The sequence below is a fragment of the Procambarus clarkii genome, chromosome 19, assembly GCF_040958095.1.
Source record: "Procambarus clarkii isolate CNS0578487 chromosome 19, FALCON_Pclarkii_2.0, whole genome shotgun sequence".
Classification (NCBI taxonomy): domain Eukaryota; kingdom Metazoa; phylum Arthropoda; class Malacostraca; order Decapoda; family Cambaridae; genus Procambarus; species Procambarus clarkii.
Window position 1 is genome coordinate 47690546 of NC_091168.1, and position 22259 is coordinate 47712804.

General features: G+C 37.8%; 1 protein-coding gene across 1 annotated transcript; it reads left to right on the plus strand.

Moving 5' to 3' along the window:
- Nucleotides 1-5045: 5045 nt before the first annotated feature.
- On the plus strand, nt 5046-6486 carry LOC138366524 (uncharacterized). Its single transcript, XM_069327561.1, has 2 exons — nt 5046-5885; nt 6121-6486. Exons 1-2 carry the CDS (start codon nt 5306-5308, stop codon nt 6225-6227), a joined length of 687 nt encoding a protein of 228 aa, XP_069183662.1. The 5' UTR covers nt 5046-5305; the 3' UTR covers nt 6228-6486.
- Nucleotides 6487-22259: the final 15773 nt, after the last annotated feature.

Consider the following 22259-nt stretch of genomic DNA (forward strand, 5'->3'; position numbering starts at 1 on the left):
AAAACTTGGCTTATTAGGCAAATCGGGCCTTGCATAGTAGGCCGAGAAGTGCATTCTGGCTAATAGGTACGACATATATATATATATATATATATATATATATATATATATATATATATATATATATATATATATATATATATATATATGTCGTACCTAGTAGCCAGAACTCACTTCTCAGCCTACAATGCAAGGCCCGATTTGCCTAATAAGCCAAGTTTTCATGAATTAATTGTTTTTCGACTACCGAACCTACCTACCCTAACCTAACCTAACTTTTTCGGCTACATAACCCAACCTAACCTATAGAGATAGGTTAGGTTAGGTTAGGTAGGGTTGGTTAGGTTCGGTCATATATCTACGTTAATTTTAACTCCAATGAAAAAAAATTTACCTCATACATAATGAAATGGGTAGCTTTATCATTTCATAAGAAAAAATTTAGAGAAAATATATTAATTCAGGAAAACTTGGCTTATTAGGCAAATCGGGCCATGTATAGTAGGCTGAGAAGTGAGTTCTGGCTACTAGGTACGACATATATATATATATATATATATATATATATATATATATATATATATATATATATATATATATATATATATATTAGTATATTTTTTTTTTTTTGGTAGCAGTCTTTCCTGTAGACATATATTATTAAATATGACCGAAAAAGTAAGATTAATAATTCTAACACAAATTTTCTCAATCTTTCGTACATTTCTTTTCACTGTTGGAGGTAATTCAAAAATCAATTCTCCAAAATTCATTTTTATTTCTAGTCTGACGCGACACTTGAGCGCGTTTCGTAAAACTTATTACATTTTCAAAGACTTTAGTTAACACATACACAACTGAATAGAACTTACACATCTGCGATTTTGTTTATATCTACATTTGAGTGAGGTGGATGGGGTGAGGTGGTATTTAATAAGGTATTAATTTCATCAACACAAGCCAGAACATGAAACAATGGGTATTGAATAGAAGTGATTGTAGAAAGCCTATTGGTCCATATTTCTTGATGCTCCTATATTGGAGCGGAGTCTTGAGGTGGGTAGAATATAGTTGTGCATTAATTGGCTGTTGATTGCTGGTGTTGACTTCTTGATGTGTAATGCCACGCAAACGTCAAGCCGCCTGCTATCGCTGTATCTATCGATGATTTCTGTGTTGTTTACTAGGATTTCTCTGGCGATGGTTTGGTTGTGGGAAGAGATTATATGTTCCTTAATGGAGCCCTGTTGCTTATGCATCGTTAAACGCCTAGAAAGAGATGTTGTTGTCTTGCCTATATACTGTTTTTTTTGGAGCTTACAGTCCCCAAGAGGCTCATAAAACTCATAAAACAAGAGGCTCCACAGCTCATAAAACGGAGGAAAGGGTCCTGAAAGATATTGTTAATAGAAACGTTATCCCTACAGACAAAAATCAGAGGATACAACTGACGATTTACTATAAAACCAGAAAAACGGCCAGCCTACTCATGAGAAACTCTCCAGACACAAAACAGAACGCTTTAAAAGAGACTAATGTCGTCTATGCCTTCAAATGCCCTCTTGGGGACTGTAAGCTCCAAAAAACCCAGTATATAGGCAAGACAACAACATCTCTTTCTAGGCGTTAATATAGTTAATATAGCTTTCTATACTTAATATAGCACCCCAAATAAGAACATAAGAACAAGACAGCTGCAGAAGGCCCACCGGCCCACACGAGGCAGCTCCCATCTATAACTACCCATCCCACTCATATACATGTCCAACCCACTCTTAAAACAATCGAGGGACCCCACCCCCACCACGTTACGTGGAAATTGGTTCCACAAATCAACAACTCTGTTACTGAACCAGTATTTACCCAAGTGTTTCCTAAATCTAAACTTATCCAATTTATACCCATTGTTTCGTGTTCTGTCTTGTGTTGATACTTTTAATACCTTATTAATATCCCCTTTGTTATGTCCATTCATCCACTTGTAAACCTCTATCATGTCACCCCTAACTCTTCGCCTTTCCAGTGAATGGAACTGAAGCTTTGTTAATCTTTCTTCATATGAAAGATTTCTAATTTGGGGAATTAACTTAGTTATCCTATGCTGGACACGTTCAAGTGAATTTATATCCATTCTATAGTACGGCGACCAAACTGAACTGCATAATAGAAATAGGGCCTAACCAGAGCTAGATATAGCTGAAGAACCCACACCAGGTGTCTTGTTACTGACGCATCGATTAATAAATCCCAGTGTCCTATTTGCCTTATTACGAACATTCAGGCATTGATCCTTTTGTTTTAAATTCTTACTAATCATAACTCCCAGATCCCTTTCGCAATCTCAACACCATCAAGCTCGTATCTTGTAACTCTATCATCATTACCTTTCCTCAGAACTTTACATTTATCAGTCAGGCGCAGACAGTCTCAGTGAGAGGGTGTGTTAGCCGGAGCTCCTGAGTGTAGTTATATTAGTTTTTGCTGTGGTATATATGGAGAAAAATCTCATGTGATAAAAAATATTGTAGCAAGAAGTAAAAAATATTTTAAGATATAATTAATAGTTTTATTGAATTATTGTGACAAATAAAATCATAAAATTAAGATTTACACTTTCTAACGGTTTATTTTCATGATAACATATCATTCAGTTGCAAGGAGAAACATAATGATATTTACTTTTTAGTTCAATATTTATTCACATGTATTTACAAACAACAAGTATTTTTTTATTCTAATATTGTGATTCTGTCGAAGGTACAAAATAACTTGAACTTAGGTCAGACATGATCTGAATATTTGAATTTAGGACACTTTCATCAATGAAAACATCGGAGCTAGCATACAAAACTCATTCTTACATTAAATTCAGTTGTAATTATTCTCATTTCAGATTTTCAGAAAACTATACAACGGAATCCAAACAAGCTTTGCAGAACCTTATCTAACTCAAGCTAATTTAACTATTCTAACCCGAGGATTCGACAGAGCGTGGTTTTCAAACCTCTCTTTGTGTATTGGTAAATATATGTTATATCTAGATGTTATATAGTTAGATATATAGATATAACATCTAGATGTTATATAGTTAGATATATAGATATAACATCTAGATGTTGTTATACGAAAAATCACATAAGTTTTTATATTTCTTAGGTTAATGTGATAGAGGAAATTTAATTTTGTGTCACTGAAACGTGGTGGGATTTACATTACAGAGACTATGAGGCAGAAAACGTAATTCCAAAATATTCTATGTTCATTTGAGACAGAAAGCATATCAAAAGTTGTAACCTACAAATAAAATAAAAACATGTGGCATAGAAAAGATCAATGAATTGTTTTTCGAATTAAGAGGAAACAAACACAATTGACTAATCATAGGCATCTTCTACAGAACTCTTGCTCAATCATTTGAAACATATACAATTATATATGATCACTCTGAAGATCTATACAACAGTACAAGACAGTTATAATTGGTGACTTTAATCTGCTAATACAAAACTGGTGTGGTTCAATATCTACTATCCATAGACTATGTTTGAATACAAATCTAGTGGAGAGTGCAGCATTTCAGATGGTTCAGAATCAAGTTCAGGAATCATAATATTATATAAAAAATATTATATTATATAGATTCATAAAATTACACAAATGTTGGCAATGTAATCAGATCTAATGATCACCATCAAATTTCACTCAGTATAATGAGGAATACGTGCACAAATACCAATTGATGGGAAATCCCGGATTTTAAAAATGATGATTTTACAAAGTTATGACAAGATTTATCTTCTATAAACTGAAATGATATCCTCTCCTCAGAAAAAAGACATAACCAAGGCTTATATAAACTTAAATAGCACATACAAACTATCCAAGAGCTTTCATATCCCACTACAATATAGACGCCTGCATCCAACCACTAAATGGTGGAGCGTTGAAATAGAATTACCTAACATAAAGAAATCTTGCAAAATAGTCTAAAACCGGACATTAATCATCAGAATGAGCCTGAATATCTTTTGTTACAACGGAGGTAATTCGTTTTGGCAAACATAACTGCAAGATATGCATTGCTGAGAATAACAAAAAAAATCTCAAAGAAATGTCGTGATTCCGTTTTTCAGGAATCAGATTTGGTAAAAATTTTTGTTGTTGCCTGTGCTTCCTTATTTAACATGTAAAATATGAATATTATTACCAATTTCTATAAACATTGAATAGAAATATTACCGTTTGAGAGTTTAACGTGCTCACAATACTAAATAAAATTAAGAAATCTAAAACACTTGTCCCAGATAAACTCTAGTTATGAATATCAAAGAAAGTTAAAAGTTAAACTGGAAAACAATGTTGAGAAGTGTTATGTGTACCAGCAGATGCGCTCCTCTCCCAAATAAGAGTCACACTCAACTTATACATAGCATAAAAGACTCTCAGTCTTGTTTTACTGCACTCAGAGAAAGGCGAAAAGTAATTTTTTTTATATATTCCAGTCTTAAGTTTGGTGAGAGTAGGCAGAGACTAGGGAGCAGCAACAAAGATGGCGGGTCAACCAAAAACCCATGAGAGATGTTAATTTCCCGCCCAAGATACTCCTGATTTGATAACGTTGAGTTTCAAAGATGTAAAGATGCTATTTGGGCGTTGGAGGGGGTGTGACCAATGAGGGAGTGCCCTGACGTTGTTTGTGGTGACGAAGGCATCCGCGGCAGAAGAGCGGGCTTTGAGTCGGTGTCAGTGTGACCCCAGGTACCCCAAGAGGATAGGTTGTCTCGCTACACTCAAGCAAGGCGAGATTAGCACTCAAGTAGGACGTCTTGGCTGGTAGTACTAGAGCAGAGGAGACATTGTACAATCCCTGAGGATTGACTGCATCAAGGTCGATCTCCACTTAGACTTCAGTTTCACCAAAGACCCAGGCTGCACAAACAACAGCATCCTCCATCCAGCCCCTAAAGCTACCACCATCACCATCTAAGTATTCCCGCCGACATACGACGGCGGGAAACGCTGGCGGTGGTACCGGCACCGTCACAGCTGCTGAAATTTCGTGTTTAATTTCGTCTCCACTCAACGTTGCATGGCCTAACTGCTGCCTAGCACGAGTTAAGTGCATGGAGACTTAATATGACATAACTCACAGTGAACCTCAACAGTAATCAACCAAAATTAACCAATTTTCGCCTGCTTTTCTACGACCCTTCTGCCAAGTGTTCCCAATACGCTAGTCATCCCTACTATAATTCACCAAGTATCTACCATTAGAAACGCTACCAAGAATCTATTCGTCGAAAACATGCCCAAACATAACAACAAGCAAGGTAGGGGTGCCTCTCGCTCTGGTTCCATTACTCCTAGAGCTCTGAATGAAACACTGGCAACGCTGCAACCCTCGCCGATGTTTGTAAACACAGCATCTGCTCCCCCTCCTCACTCCCCCCCTTCAACTCACCTCGGATCTCTAGCTTTAGAATTCACTCAATCTATGGCTCCCTGTTTAAACTTCAAACCTCTCCGAAGTAATCCATGGCTCCAGAAACTGCACAACCTTGTGAAAATGCAACCAGAAGCTATTTTGGCCCTCCAAGACACAGTCACCCGACAACAACATACCATAGACTGCCTCCTTAAATCGTCGATGAACAACAACCAAGAAATTCTCAACATACAAACTGTTGCAAATGATGCAATGGATCAAATACGTAAGATTCAGGCTGAAGAAACCCTCACAGCTCAAAGTGACCTCCTTAAAAAGCTGGAAAAACAGATCAATCTCCTTCAGACTCACCAGGCGGCTTCCGAAGATGACCAAGAGCAACAACAACTTCATGACTCCCTGATAATTAGCTCTACTGATCTACCTGTTGAACAACAAGGTGAGGATTGCTGTAACATAGCCAACACCCTAATTAATTCAAAGATCAGTCTCAATGTTCAAATCAAATCGGCTATTAGTATAGATAAAAACAATCCCCGTAACTGTAGGAGAATGCTCATCAAACTTGCAAATCCCTCTGCGAAGTTTGACCTCATGCAAACAGCTGCTAAGCAAAAAACCAACCTCTATATAAATAAGTGTCTTACTAAGCAGCGTGGATCCCTCTTCTACAGGCTGCGCCAAGTTCGCAAACAAAACCCTGGTCTTATCAAGCAGTGCTACACAAGGAATGGTACGATTTTTGCGAAGAAAGAAGCTACAGGAAAAAGATATGAAATAAAATGTGACCAACAACTCCTGGCCTTCTTAAGTGATTGTGGTATATCTGAAAACCTGAACCCGACCAATGCCAGTACTTAAATTAACTCTTTCAGTGCCTGAGCCTAACCTAACTTAATCTAACTTTGTCTAAGGTGCTGTCTCTGCCTTACCATTTACCTGATGTTCTCCTATTCCTATAATTTCCTAAATAATCCATCAAGTCTCCATGCACTTATGCAAGCATCTACCTCAGTTTCATTGTAAAATTTTACTCTTAAATCTAATTTTACCCTATTCCATTTATATTTTAAATTTATTTGTATTGATCTATGTCATTTATTGAAATCAATTATTGATCTCATTTTTGTTCTTTCAATTAAGTTCATACTAATTATAAGTTAAAACTAAGCTTAATAAAATTTATTATCTTTAAGATTATTTTACGTTACAATTATTATTTGTCAAATTTTTTTATATATTCATCTTGACAGTCTCTACTGATTTTTTGTTCTCTCCGCCAAACTTGTGTATCCTCCATGGCTATCTAGTGACCTTAATTCTACCTCTAATTGTTTCAATTCCTTGTTTGCTTGCATTTATTGTTGTGTCTTGCCATAATTATTCTCTAATTTAGCAGACTCAATACTTTGTAAGCTCTTATTGTATTGTTATATTATTATATCGTGCTTTGCTATAATTACTTCCTATTTTACAGCAGATTTGTTTTTCATCTGTTCATGTAATTGTTATCTTATTGTATTGTGACATTCTTTTCTATATTGATATATATTTTCTGTCTATTGTTACTTACAGTGTACCTGAGAGTACCTATAAGCAATCTACCTCATTTTTCATTTTTGCTCAATTTTTTTGGTATTGCTTAGTCTTGTTTATATTTTTGTTTTGTATATCTATATCTTGTGTTTTGTATAGTCCATGTTTATATGTTTTTTTCTTTAATCTCATTCATTACCTAGGTTTCCTAGCCTAGCCATACTCCATTGTACCCCTGTAAGCCCCTTTTGTGTTTGTTTGGTACAGTATTGTGTACATTTATTTCTTTTTGTTTTTCTTGTTTTTCCGGCAATCAGCTTTTTTTTATGCAGTCAAGTATAGACCCAGAACTTAACCTCTTATCCACTATCTATGACAATAATCACTTTAATGATCTAAATTGCAGATATTTTGCAGCACATGATGTAAACAATGCATTAACTCATAGTCACAATATCTCTGTAATCAATTTGAACGTTAGATCCCTAGGCAAACACTTCGATGATGTTAGTGCCTTGATTGAAGCTATTGACAACAATTTCTCTTTTATTATACTTACTGAAACATGGTTGAAAGATGATACTACTCAACTCTTTAACATGCCTAACTACTCAGCAATGCACAACTGTCGCCAACTTCAGAGAGGTGGTGGCACTGCTCTTTACTACCACCAAGAACTAACATGCTTAAAAGAAATTAGAACTAGAGACTGCTATAGGGAGTATATCTTCGCCAGCTTCAGAGTCAAGGGTGCCGAGTCTATCCTGTCTGTGGGTGCAGTTTATAGAATTCCTAACACTGATGTGTCCGAATTCAACTCAAACCTTAGAAATCTAATACTTGATAACAGACTGAACAAAAACCACCTAATTATCGCAGGGGACTTTAATATTGACCTTTGCGAGCCAGAACACCCTACTGCTGTTAGCTTCCTCAACTGTATGAATTCCTGCTTCCTCATACCCTTAATCACTAGACCTACTAGAATCACTGATAGCACTGCCACGACTCTTGATCACATCTGGACAAATATAACCTCTCCGCTTACTTCAGGTATAATCACCGATAGCACTACAGACCATTACCCCACATTTCTCTTAACTAACATTAGCAAACCACCTCTTGAGTCAAGAGAGATACGTTTTAGACTACACAATGAAACTGCTATAGACAATTTTATAACTGCTACTGATAATGTCAACTGGGAGTCCGAGTTAGGAAACATAGAGGACATCAACCTAGCAGTTCAATCTTTTCTTCAAATAACTCTTAGCCTTTATAATACCCACTGTCCTATGCTTACAAAACAAGTCACAACCAAAAGGCTTAACAATCCCTGGCTTACAAAGGGAATACTTAAATCTATTAATAAAAAACATGACCTTGAGAAAAAGTATAGGTTAGGGATTGTCTCCAAAGAATTCTCAAAGAATTACTCATTATTGCTATCTAAGATAATTAGACGAGCCAAAACTAAATACTACGAAGATAAATTTACCCAAATAAAGAGCAACATTAAACAAACATGGAGAACAATTTCACAAATATTGGGATAAAAAAAGTCTTTAAATAACAAACCGACTCTCCTGTCTAATAACGATGGTCAGCTTTCAGCCTCTGATTCTGCTATTGAGTTCAATAGGTTCTTCTCTTCCATTGGTTCATCCCTTGCTAATGATATTCCATCTTCCAGTACTGACATTAAGGACTATCTTACAGGGAACTATCCCCAGTCTCTGTACCTAAAGCCTATTAATTCCATTGACGTCAATGAGATAATCCTTTCCCTTAAAACCAAGTCTGGTGCCCTTGAGGAGATACCAACTTTAATCTACAAAAAAGCCTCCAGATCCTTAGCCCCTGCTATTGCTTTGCTCTTCAACAAGTCACTTGAACTCCAAACCTTTCCAGATATTCTAAAAAAAGCAAGAGTAACGCCTGTCCACAAATGTGGTGATCTCACAGATGTTAACAACTACAGACCTATATCAATCCTGCCAAACTTGTCAAAAATTTTTGAAAAACTAATCTATAAGCAGCTTTACTCATATCTAGCCAAACTCAATATACTTAGCCCTTGCCAATATGGCTTCAGGCCCAAAAAAAGCACTAACGATGCACTTATTAGTATGCTTAACTCGATTCATACAGCTCTTGATAAAAATGAGTTCCCTGTTGGGTTATTTGTGGACCTGCGTAAAGCTTTCGATACTGTCAACCACCAAAACCTTCTTCTTAAATTACATCATTATGGTGTCAGAGGACACTCCCTACAATACCTCAAATCCTACCTTACTGACAGGCTCCAATGTGTTTCTGTGAATAATACAATTTCGCCCACCCTACCCATCAACATTGGTGTTCCCCAGGGCAGCATACTTGGCCCTCTCCTCTTTCTCATCTACATTAATGACCTTCCAAATGCCTCCCAACACCTCAAACCAATCCTATTTGCTGACGACACAACCTTCATTTACTCCAGTCCTGTTCCCCTTGCTCTAAATGCCACAGTAAATACTGAGCTAAATAAAGTCCATCTGTGGCTAACTGCCAACAAACTCACCCTTAACATTGACAAAACTTTCTATATTCTGTTTGGCAATAAATCCTCTAATCAAATAAATCTCAAAATAAACAATACCCAAATTTGTAACAAATTAGATGGCAAATTCCTTGGCATTCTCATTGACCACAAGCTGAATTTCCAGGGACACATTCTAAACATATCAAAAAAAGTTTCAAAAACTGTGGGCATTCTTTCTAAGATCAGATATTATGTACCACGCCCTGCCCTGGTGACTCTCTATTACTCCCTTATCTATCCATATCTCAACTATGGTATTTGTGCTTGGGGCTCTACTACCCAAAATCACTTACGTCCTCTAATTACTCAACACAAAGCTGCTATTAGGACAATATCCAACTCTGGCCCCAGACATCACTCGGTACCCCTACTCAAATCTCTGAATATGTTAGACATTAAGTCACTGCACATTCTCTCATGTGTATTATACATATACAAAACGCTAATTTGTAATGCCAATCCTGATCTCAAAAGCTTCATAGAAGGTTGTAACAGAACCCATGAGCACCACACCAGAAATAAATACAGTTTTGATATTCCTAGAGTACGACTTAATCAAACCAGAAATGCTCTACACATCAAGGGGCCCAGGATGTGGAATGACCTTCCCAACCATGTTAAAGACAGTACCTCTCTCAACCAGTTTAAGTTAAAAACGAAGCTATACCTAATAAATTCCCTGTAACCTACCTTACCTCTCTATTGTCAACCCATGTATGTTTTTTGTTTTTTTGTTTTTTTGTTTTACAAATCAACGCTGTTTTAATGTAATTTTCTGTAATAATTTGTAATTGTATTTGTGCTGTTTTTTCAACAATGTTCCCCCCCTCTTTTACCTCTATTTTTATTTGTACTCAACGCATTTTTTTCTTTTTACCCATTAGTTTTAAGCTTTAGTCAGTAGTGTTTTTTCCTGCCCGAAACGCTTTGCGTAATAGTGGCTTTAGGCATTGTATGTACTAGCTCCTATCTATAAAGCCAACAAACTTTGTAAAATCTCTTTATGTATGTACCTTTGCCTAAATAAAAATTATTATTATTATTATTATTATAAGTAGAGGCGCTCATAGACGTGCTCTCTCTCCGACTACCAACACCACCACCAACGTGATCAAATCAGCTTCTACCACAACTCATCGACTCCAGAGCCAACCTTAGGCTGTAAGACTAAAACCTCCAATAACGGACTACGCCACGGACTTCTCAGACGAGGAAATCTAAGTAAGAGCTCCATCGCCACGACACTTCCCCAACTCCGTACATGATCTCTTCATGGAGGCGACCTCACCGAACTCCAACACAGCAATGTCAACTCGCAGCAGGACTCAGACTGAGAAAAAACGGAGTACCTGGAGGTCTTCACTAACTCACCAGCAGTATAATTGGTAGAGCTAGCCCTCCGAGACCGCTCCCAATACCCCCCGCCCCCCCCCCCCCAAGAAAAAAAATCCATCCTTTCACAGATCTCCAGTATCAGCTATTGGTACTGATAATGGCTCCAAATAGCCTCCACTTATGGGCTATTCATTCCCGTGCCACCTTTTGGGTTGCTTAATCTTTGTCAATCAATCAAATTGATGAAGGTTAAGCCACCCAAGAGGTGGCACAGGCATGAATAGCCCGTAACAATCAATCAATCTCTTACTTTCTTATATAAGACTCTTGAGGTACCCGCAGGGCACAGTGACGTTATGGCACTCCCATCATTGGTCACGGGCCCCTTACTCCCCACAACACCATCTTTACATGAGGATGCTGAAGGAAACTCAGCGCCCTCCCATCAGGAGTATCAGGAGTCCAAATTTCTTGATGCTTCTATATTGGAGCGGAGTCTTGAAGTGGGTAGAATATAGTTGTGCATTAATTGGCTGTTGATTGCTGGTGTTGACTTCTTGATGTGTAGTGCCTCGAAGACGTCAAGCCGTCTGCTATCGCTGTATCTATCGATGATTTCTGTATCTATCGATGATGCGCCTTCAGCCTGAAGTCTCCAAAGGAATTTGTTGACTTGCTGCGGGGAACACGGGCCACAGGGATAATAGCCTCGTTGGACGTAGATAGCCGAGAGAGTGTACCGTGATCCGGCCTGTAATCCTCTTGACATACCAGAAAACAGTCTAAGGAAACTACTCCAAGCTTGTACTAAAGAGGCACCCTTCTTGACCCCGGATGGACACATGTATAAGCAAGTAAATGGGGTCGCCATGGGTTCTCCCCTAGGTGTCCTGTTTGCAAACTTCTACATGGGTACCATCGAGCAAAAAGTCTTAGTCGACATGAACTTGAAACCGGCCATATACTGCAGGTATGTTGACGACATTTTTACACAGGTACCTGATGTCAGACATCTGCAGGAGCTGAAGGAGGCATTTGAGCAGAATTCTGTGTTGCGTTTCACTTACGAGATGGAGAAGGATGGGAAGCTGCCCTTTCTAGATGTAACAGTCATGGAAAGGAGCGGAGTTTTCCACACTGCAGTCTACACTAAGGAAACAAACATAGGAATGTGCCTGAATGCCAACAGTGACTGCCCGGACAGGTACAAGAGGAGTGTTGTTAACGCTTATGTCGAGCGTGCCCTCAGCCACAGCTCAGAATGGAAGCAAGTCGACGAAGAACTCTGTAGGGTAAGGCAGGTCCTAGTCAACAACGGCTTCTCCAATGGTTTCGTGGAAGAAATCATAAGAAGGAAAGTGAAACGCCATGCAACCTCTGAAGAGACAACCAACACAACATCTATACCCCCTATTAGACTATTTTACAGGAACTTCTTTTCCACAGCCCATAAAACGGAGGAAAGGGTCCTGAAAGATATTGTGAAAGATATTGTCAGTAGAAACGTTATCCCTACAGACAAAAATCAGAAGATGCAACTGACGATTTACTATAAAACCAGAAAAACGGCCAGCCTACTCATGAGAAACTCTCCAGACACAAAGCAGAACGCTTTAAAATAGACCAACGTCGTCTATGCCTTCAAATGCCCTCTTGGGGACTGTAAGCCTCAAAAAAACCAGTATATAGGCAAGACAACAACATATCTTTCTAGGCGTTTAACGATGCATAAGCAACAGGGCTCCATTAAGGAACATATAATCTCTTCCCACAAACAAACCATCACCAGAGAAATTTATGCAAACAACACAGAAATCATCGATAGATACAGCGATAACAGGCGGCTTAACGTCTGCGAGGCACTACACATCAAGAAGTCAACACCAGCAATCAACAGCCAATTAATGCACAACTATATTCTACCCACTTCAAGACTCCGCTCCAATATAGAAGCATCAAGAAATATGGACCAATAGGCTTTCTACAATTACTTCCATTCAATACCCATTGTTTCGTGTTCTGTCTTGTGTTTGAATTTAATACCCATTCAATACCCATTGTTTCGTGTTCTGTCTTGTGTTGGAATTTAATACCCATTGAATACCTATTGTTGAAAGTTCGGTTTTCACCTCATCCACCTCACCCAAATGTAGATATAAACATCGAAGATGTGGAAGCTCTATTCAGTTTCAGTTGTGTGTTTGTAAACTAAAGTCTTTGAAAATGTAATAAGTTTTACGAAACGCGCTCAAGTGTCGCGTCAGCCTAGAAATAAAAATGAATTTTGGAGAATTGATCTTTGAATTACCATCAACAGTGAAAAGAAATGTAAGAAAGATAGAGAAAATTCGTGTTAGAATTATTAATCTTACTTTTTTGGTCATATTTAATGATATATATATATAGGGGATATATATATATATATATATATATATATATATATATATATAGGGGATATAAATATATATATATATATATATATATATATAGGGGATATAAATATATATATATATATATATATATATATATATATATATATATATATATATATATATATATATATATATATATATATATATATATATATATATATATATATATATATATATATATATATATGTCGTACCTAGTAGCCAGAACTCACTTCTCAGCCTACTATTCAAGGCCCGATTTGACTATTAAGCCAAGTTTTCCTGAATTAATATATTTACTATAATTTTTTTCTTATGAAATGATAAAGCAACCCTTTTTTCTATGTATGAGGTCAATTTTTTGTTATTGGAGTTAAAATTAACGTAGATATATGACCGAACCTAACCAACCCTACCTAACCTAACCTAACCTATATTTATAGGAAAGGTTAGGTTAGGTAGCCAAAAAAAGCTAGGTTAGGTTAGGTTAGGTAGGTTAGGTAGACGAAAAAACATTAATTCATGAAAACTTGGCTTATTAGGCAAATCGGGCCTTGAGTAGTAGGCTGAGAAGTGCGTTCTGGCTATTAGGTACGACATATATATATATATATATATGTATATATATATATATATATATATATATATATATATATATATATATATATATATATATATATATATATATATATATATATATATATATATATGTCGTACCTATTAGCCAGAACGCACTTCTCAGCCTACTATGCAAGGCCCGATTTGCCTAATAAGCCAAGTTTTCATGAATTAATTGTTTTTCGACTACCTAACCTACCTAACCTAACCTAACCTAGCTTTTTCGGCTACCTAACCTAACCTAACCTATAAAGATTATTCATCAAGCCTGACCTGATTAGAAGGTCTAGCAAATAATGAGGTGATAACCCATATGTAAAATAGTTGCTTGGAGATGTATAACAATTTAAGATTATGGGCAGTGAAGAAGGAAACATATAGATGACTGGCTAGGAGATGTGGACATTTTGCTGGAGGCGTGAGGCTCGCTTCTGGAGGGGCTTTGACCTCACTTGAGGCCAGACATCGCAGGGGAAAAGCCGCGCTCCGTTGAGCTCCCGTCAGAAGGGAACCCCTAGTGATATATCTCGAAGAGAAGAGAAGTGTGCAGACGTACCAGCTGTGGAATCGAGCTGGGGACGTGTGGTCTCAAGTCGTGGGCGATAATTAGTGAATATTAAGCCGCCCGGAGGCATTATTGTGCGCCGTGGAAGCGTGCTGATCAAGCTTCGTCAGAGGGAGAAGCGCCCTCGACCAGACAATCTGTGGTAAGCATGATATAAGCCAGTTCATAGTGATTGCTTGTAGTTGGTCGTGTGCCCAGCGACAGTAGCGATGTTTATTTATAAGTTAGACATGTTTTAATAAGGCAGAAAGCCTGAAATAAGAGAGTGAAGAGGGAGGAACACGGAGCGACGTCCGTCCCCTCTGAGCGCTGGCAGGCGACTGAGGGAGCCTGGCTCCTGACGGAGGAAGACCCTCCCAGCGAGTGAGGACCGCCGCCAGGCGAGGTGGAGTATGGACCCGCCCAAAACGGGGGAGTCCACTCTCACTGTATGTAGAGGACAGATAGAGATTTGAGGCAAACATGTTGTGTGATTATTTTTGTTTATGTGTTAAAGGGGAAACATTTTATTGGAGTGTCGATGGGTTGCAGGTTTGTTCTTTGGGGAAGAAGTTGCTGAGAACTTCGAAGCCAGCATAGATGAAGTAATTGATGAGACTTCAAGGTAGTGAAGCAGAGGACCTCGAGCTGTGAGGAGAAGCAGTGAAGAGGAGTGTCACATGCTTCTGTAGAGGTGGTGAAGCACCATATTTGCTCGAGGAAACTTCATGGTGTAGCAGCCAAGAGAGCTGTGGAGGAACCTAGCAGAAGGGTGAAGCACCTTAGTTGCTCAAGAAAACTTCATGATAGCAGCCTGGAGGAGCTGCAGAGGATCCTGGTAGTGAAGCCCGGAAGAACCTAAAGATATTAGGATAGTGAACTTCCAGAGGTGGAAGGGAAGTTCTGGTGGATTACTTGTAGGGAGTTGATAGTGTTTGGTTGTCATTAGTGTGCAAGACGAAGTGAGAGGTGAGTGATTGTTTGCATTCATATGTCAAGGAGTGTTTTATACTGAAGTTTAGAGTTACAGTCGTAGGCTGGATTACCTACAGATGTATGCGTTCCAGGACTGACAGAGTGATCGATTGATCATTGTTGTGTATCAATGAACATTTATACTGATATATGTTATTGCATTCAAATGCTGATTTTCTATATATATATTATCTTGCTGATGGTGCAACAGTGTATGTAGACTTGATCAACTTGAGGTGGTTGATAGTATCAGGTGGTGAACCAGGAGATAGGATACCACTTGATAAGCTGATGATAGAGTTCTGATGATGTTGGAGTGCAACCTGATTGTAATATTATAGAGTATAGGATTCATTATTATTATATGTGTGTATGTATCGTGTATGTGCTTTGTCCAGTAAATGCATCCCAATTTGCTGGTGTTTGCCCTTGTCCTAGTGAGGCTTCCCATGAAATAGTACAGAAGAAGAGAGAGAGAGAAAGAACCAGGAACCACTGCTGTGGACAGGGTAGAAGGTAATACTAGTAAGTCATAGAGGATTGAGGAGATCATATCTCATAAGGAGAGAGTGGGGAGTCACAGCGGCTCGAGTGGGTGTGTGCACGTGACAACGAGGCTAAGTGTTGGAGCCGCATCCCCTAAACGTGTGACGTTGAGCCCCTCTCCAAGAGCCAGAAGCGCCAAGGGTGATCCCCTAGTATAAGCACTCTACCGAGTTGTGGGTTGGGTTGTCCATAGAGAAGGATCAACGACGACAACACCAACCAACCCACAGACTATAATAGTAGCCAGAACGCACTTCTCAGCCTACTATACAAGGCCCGATTTGCCTAATATATATATATATATATATATATATATATATATATATATATATATATATATATATATATATATGTCGCACCTAGTAGCCAGAACGCACTTCTAAACCTACTATGCAAGGCCCAATTTGCCTAATAAGCCAAGTTTCCATGAATTAATTGTTTTTCGACTACCTAACCTACCTAACCTAACCTAACGTAACATTTTCGGCTACCTAACCTAACCTAACCTATTAAGATAGGTTAGGTTAGGTTAGGTAGGGTTGGTTAGGTTCGGTCATATATCTACGTTAATTTTAGCTCCAATAAAAAAAAATTTACCACATACATAATGAAATGGGTAGCTTTATCATTTCATAAGAAAAAAATTAGAGAAAATATATTTATTCAGGAAAACTTGGCTTATTAGGCAAATCGGGCCTTGCATAATATAGGCTGAGAAGTGTGTTCTGGCTACTAGGTACGACATATATATATATATATATATATATATATATATATATATATATATATATATATATATATATATATATATATATATATATATATATATATTATATATATATATATGTATATATATATATATATATATATATATATATATATATATATATATATATGCGAACAAGCTTGAATGGTCCCTAAGTATATATGCAAATGAAAACTCCACACCCCAAAAGTGACTCGAACCCGGACCTCCAGGAGCACATTGCAACTGATATCACGGTGCCTTAATCCACTCAACCATCAGTGACCACACATAAGGAGCTATATGGCCACCCCACTCGCGGCACTTTGATGGTAATCTTGGGCATAGCTATTTCATCAAATCACTTCATTTTAGTGCGGCCACGTGAGCAACAGAAATGCGAACAATCTTCAATGGTCTTCAAGAATATATGCAAATGAAAATTCCACACCCCAAAAGACCCCAAAAGTGACTCGAACCCGGACTTCCAGGAGCACATTGCAACTGGTGTCACGGAGCCTTATCAACAATTTATAAAAAATAATGTATAAAAGTATCAACACAAAATTGAACACGAAACAATGGGTATAATTTGGATAAGTTTAGATACAGCAAAGACTTGGGAAAATATTGGTTAAGTTGTTGATATGTGGAACCATTTACCAAGTAACATAATAGACGTAGGATCCATTGATTGTTTCAAGCGTAAGTTAGACATATATAATAATGGGTTTACGTGGATATAAATAGGGAGGATATCGATAATGCTAAAAAAAAGTTGCTAAGCCAACTGTTGAATAAAAATGTTTTTAAGCCATTGATAATGGCTTAGCAATACAATATCAAAATTTGTTAATTATGCTAAACAAGGCAGCAAAGCTTCAATATTCTTTGAGAGACAAATATATGAATTGTTCAACCTTGTAAATTGGTCAGAAAAATGTCAGATATTTAATGCTGAAATATGCAAAATGCTGCAACTTGGAAATATAAATTAAAGAGGAAACTGGCTAATAACATTCAATCAAACAAGCAATGTAAAACTGCTAGGAAATAAAATAAAATTTTGGGTTATTTTGGCAGCTCTTTCTAATTTCGATCGGAGTTCTGCTCTGGAGTTCACTGGTTAATCTTATTCATGAATATTACATATAATTTTTGTCTCCATAATTGAGAAATTATATTGACAAACTGGAACTTGTTCAGCGCCAGACAACGATATTACAAACCACAAATAAATCATCCAAAAAGCCTATAAAATACATTAATTTATTTAATCTCAAAAGAAGAAGAAACTGAGGTTATTTGATATATGTGTTTACATTGTTATCACATTGTTAACTCTGAATTTTTTTAAGTATGTATAAACTTAATGTATAGTATTTGTTTTAAAATTACTAGAAAAAATATTACTCAAATCATACTAAATACTTGTTCTTGACACGAACAAAAACGTAAGGAACACCCTACCTGGAGATATAGTACAGTGTGATACCATAAAAGTATTTAAATATAGTTTAGAGAAGCACGTCTCCTTAACTCCGAGTCTGTAATTTTGTATAATTCTTTGAAATCCACTGTAAGTTGTTAAGGGCTGTTGTTTCCATCTTCTTTTCATTCACTGTCTATTTCTTGTGTTGTGTTTTTCTTCCTTTATCGTCTCTCTGAAGGATCCCAAGTAAACATCTTCAGGTTAATGAGATTTTCTTGAGAAAATTAACAATTTCTGGAGCTCCTTCTCCCACTTTTGGCCTAGCGCAGTCTCCACCAAAGTAAGCATTAACTTTGTTTGGCACGAAACTCGAACTGCCAGATTCTTCATCAACAATCTCAAGGCACATTTCCTTGAATACAGACATCACTAGGGATATTATATCTTCTTGCCACTTTATTCCCTCCCGTCGCTTTTTCTCAACCTGCTTCAAAAAGGAATTTTTTAGGCAGAATCCTTCAGGAGTCGGGATTTTCCAAAAGCGGGAATCCCACCAGCAAAACAGATTCCTCATGTCTTTGGGCATCCAAGGTTCAGCCTTCATGCGCGAGAGAAGAGTCTTGCAGGTGAGATACACCTGACGTTCTTGGGGATCCAGATTTGCAAGCACTTCAACCTCTGTTGCAGCAAAGCTGCATATATAGGATCCACCTCTGTCTTCTGTGTTGCTGAGGTGGACCGTGTCTAGGCCACTGGGAGTAAGGGGAGGTCTGTGTATCTCCTCAGGCCAAGGCACAGAGATCACTGGCACTAAGTCAACACCGATTATAAACAGGGGATACTCACTACCCTGCCAAGCCAGCGTCAGTGCCACGCCCACTTGCGTCCTTGTCAGGCCAGGTGGCACTAGACTTAATTGTTTGTTAACAAAAGTATAGCTTTTGAGGCAGTCCCGAACTCTCTCAAAAAAGTTTGATATTAGGTTATTACCATGGAGACTTGTATTTTCTGTCTGAAGCTCCACCTTTAATTTGTGACCACTGACTATGACCTCCTCCTTTGTTTGCTGCTTGATATTAGCTTTGATTCCGGGAATTTCCTCTAGAATAAAATTAAAATCAAACTCATCTGGATAATAGAGTCGGGTGCCATCTGCAGCGCTTCCTACTAGTTTAATGTTTCCTTTGTAAATATCTGTTTCAATCTTGGATATAATTTGCTGAATTTCTTTTACTACCGCGTCCTTGACATCTTTTGATTCACCATCTTTGTAATCAACCGTTGCCTCCTGAGTGTATTCCACCAAATTTTCGAAGTTAATATGTCGAAGAAGGTTTTCAGTTGCTTCTCTTTGGTCGTTATTTATTTCACGAACATTAAGTTCAGATGCAAATTTGCATCCATTATATATTTGTAAACGTTTCGTATAATGCCTACGAACTTCTTGAGGGCTAGTCCCTGCCTTGCAATATGGTATATTTTCCCGGTGAAATTCAGCAAAAAGTTGAAAAGCATGCTCATGGCCGAACATTGCAGCCAAGTGGGGAGGCGTTTGCCCGTATCTGTCAGGGAGAAGCGGTTGTGCACCAAGGTTCAGGAGGAGGATAATGACGCAGGACTTACCACAAGAAGCTGCCTGGTGGAGGGCAGTGGTGTCATTGGTAGGATCTACTGGTTTGTCTACAGCCAGGCCACCCACCTTCACCAGGAGGTATATCAGCTGTACAAATCCACTTCTTGAGGCCAACAGAAGAGCTTGGGATCTACTTGACATTTCTTGGGATTTGGCGGTCATTGTATTCTTTTTACCAGTTGTGTCACTCCAGTAACTAGAGAAGATGACTTCCTGAACTTTCAGGATCTCCTCCACCTGTGCCTTAACAGTTTCGTTCTTCGTCTTCTCTTGCAGTTCCTGCAGCTGGTGTCGTTCTTTCCTGTAAATACTCTGTAAATAATTCGTTAGTAACTTGGATATCTTAGATCATTCAGTTCTATTATTAAATAATATATAAAAATTATAAATAAAATATATAAATTGCTGCTTGATATTAGCTTTGATTCCGAGAATTTCCTCGAGAATAAAAAAAAAAAAAAAAAAAAAAAAAATTATATATATATATATATATATATATGCGAACAAGCCTGAATGGTCCCCAGGACAATATGCAACTGAAAACTCACACCCCAGAAGTGACTCGAACCCATACTCCCAGGAGCGACGCAACTGGTATGTACAAGACGCCTTAATCCACTTGACCATCACGACCGGACAAAATGAGGTGATAGCCGAGATAGTTATATATATATAGTGATATATATGTATAGTGATAGTTATATATATATATATATATATATATATATATATATATATATCCATCCTGAGCTGTTACTGAGAGCACGGTCAACGTAAGCGTTGACAACACTTCTCTTCTACCTGTCTGAGCAGTCACTGCCCACACACAGGTACACAGATGTCAGACATCTGCAGGAGCTAAAGTAGGCATTTGAGCAGAATTCTGTGTTGAGTTTCACTTACGAGATGGAGTACAATGGGAAGTTGCCCTTTCTAGATGTAACAGTCATGGAAAGGAGCGGAGGTTTCAACACTGCAGTCTACACTAAGGAAACAAACATAGGAATGTGCCTCAATGCCAAGAGTGACTGCCCAGACAGGTGCAAGAGGAGTGTTGTTAACGCTTATATCGACCGTGCTCTCAGCCACAGCTCAGGATGGAAGCAAGTCGATGAAGAACTCTGTAGGGTAAGGCAGGTCCTAGTCAACAATGGCTTCTCCAATGGTTTCATTGAAGATATCATAAGAAGGAAGGTGAAAGGCATTGCAACCTCTGAAGAGACAACTAACACAACACCTTTACCCTTATTAGACTATTTTACAGGAACTTCTTTTCCACAGCTCATAAAACGGAGGAAAGGGTCTTGAAAGATATTGTTGATAGGAACGTTATCCCTACAGAAAAAATCAGAAGATACAATTGACGATTTACTATAAAACCTAAAAAACGGCCAACCTCCTCATGAGAAACTCTCCAGACACAAAGCAGAACGGTTTAAAAGAGACCAACGTCGTCTATGCCTTCAAATACCCACTTGGGGACTGTAAGCCTCAAAGAACTCAGTATATAGGCAAGGCAACAACATTTCTTTCCAGGCGATTAATGATGCATTAGCAACAGGGCTCCATTAAGAAACATATAATCTCTTCCCACAACCAGACCATCACCAGAGAAATCTTAACAAACAACACAGAAATCATCGACAGATACAGCGATAGCAGGCGGCTTGATATCTGTGAGGCACTACACATTAAGAAGTCGATACCAGCAATCAACAGCCAATTAATGCACAACTATATTTTACCCACTTCAAGACTTCGCACCAATATAGAAGCATCAAGAAATATGGGCCAATGGGCCCTTTGCAGTTACTTCCATTCTTCCCTTAAACTTACAAAATATTATACCCATTGTTTCGTGTTCTGTCTTGTGTTGAAAGTTTGTTTTCACCTCATCCAAAACTGTTGTAACATATCACCTCACCCAAATGCAGGTATAAAATCAAAGCTGTTTAAACTCTGTTTAGTGTTTGCAGGTTATACTTGTGTGTGTGTAAACTAAAGTCTTTGAAAATGTAATAAGTTATTATGAAACGTGTTCAAGTCTCGCGTCAGACTAGAAATAAAAATGAATTTTGGAGAATTGATTTTTCAATTACCATAATAGTGAAAAGAAATATAAGAAATATTGAGAAAATTCGTGTTAGAATTATTAATCTTACTTTTTCAGTCATATTTAATAATATATGTATTGGTGTATACTGGCAGCAGGTTTTCTTTAAAACATGTATCATTGAATATGACCGCATATTCTGTATTAACTATCTTCTGATTTAGGGCTTCTTTCCCTCTAACTACTTTCTTAGCATCAGGGCTTAGCTGAAATAGGAGTTCTCCAAAACTCATTTTCGTAATTTCAAGATGAAGAAAAGAAGTGAATTACTATAGAATGTATTACACTTATTTATACAATTTGCACAACGTTTCGAACCTCCATGGTTCATTCACAAGTGA

Excerpts from the sequence above, each read along its gene's own strand:
- LOC138366524 (XM_069327561.1), top strand. The coding sequence starts at position 5,306 with ATGCCCAAACATAACAACAAGCAAGGTAGGGGTGCCTCTCGCTCTGGT. Across the intron at positions 5,886-6,120 it reads TCTACCTGTTGAACAACAAG|GCTGCGCCAAGTTCGCAAAC; the intron begins GTGAGGATTGCT and ends CCTCTTCTACAG.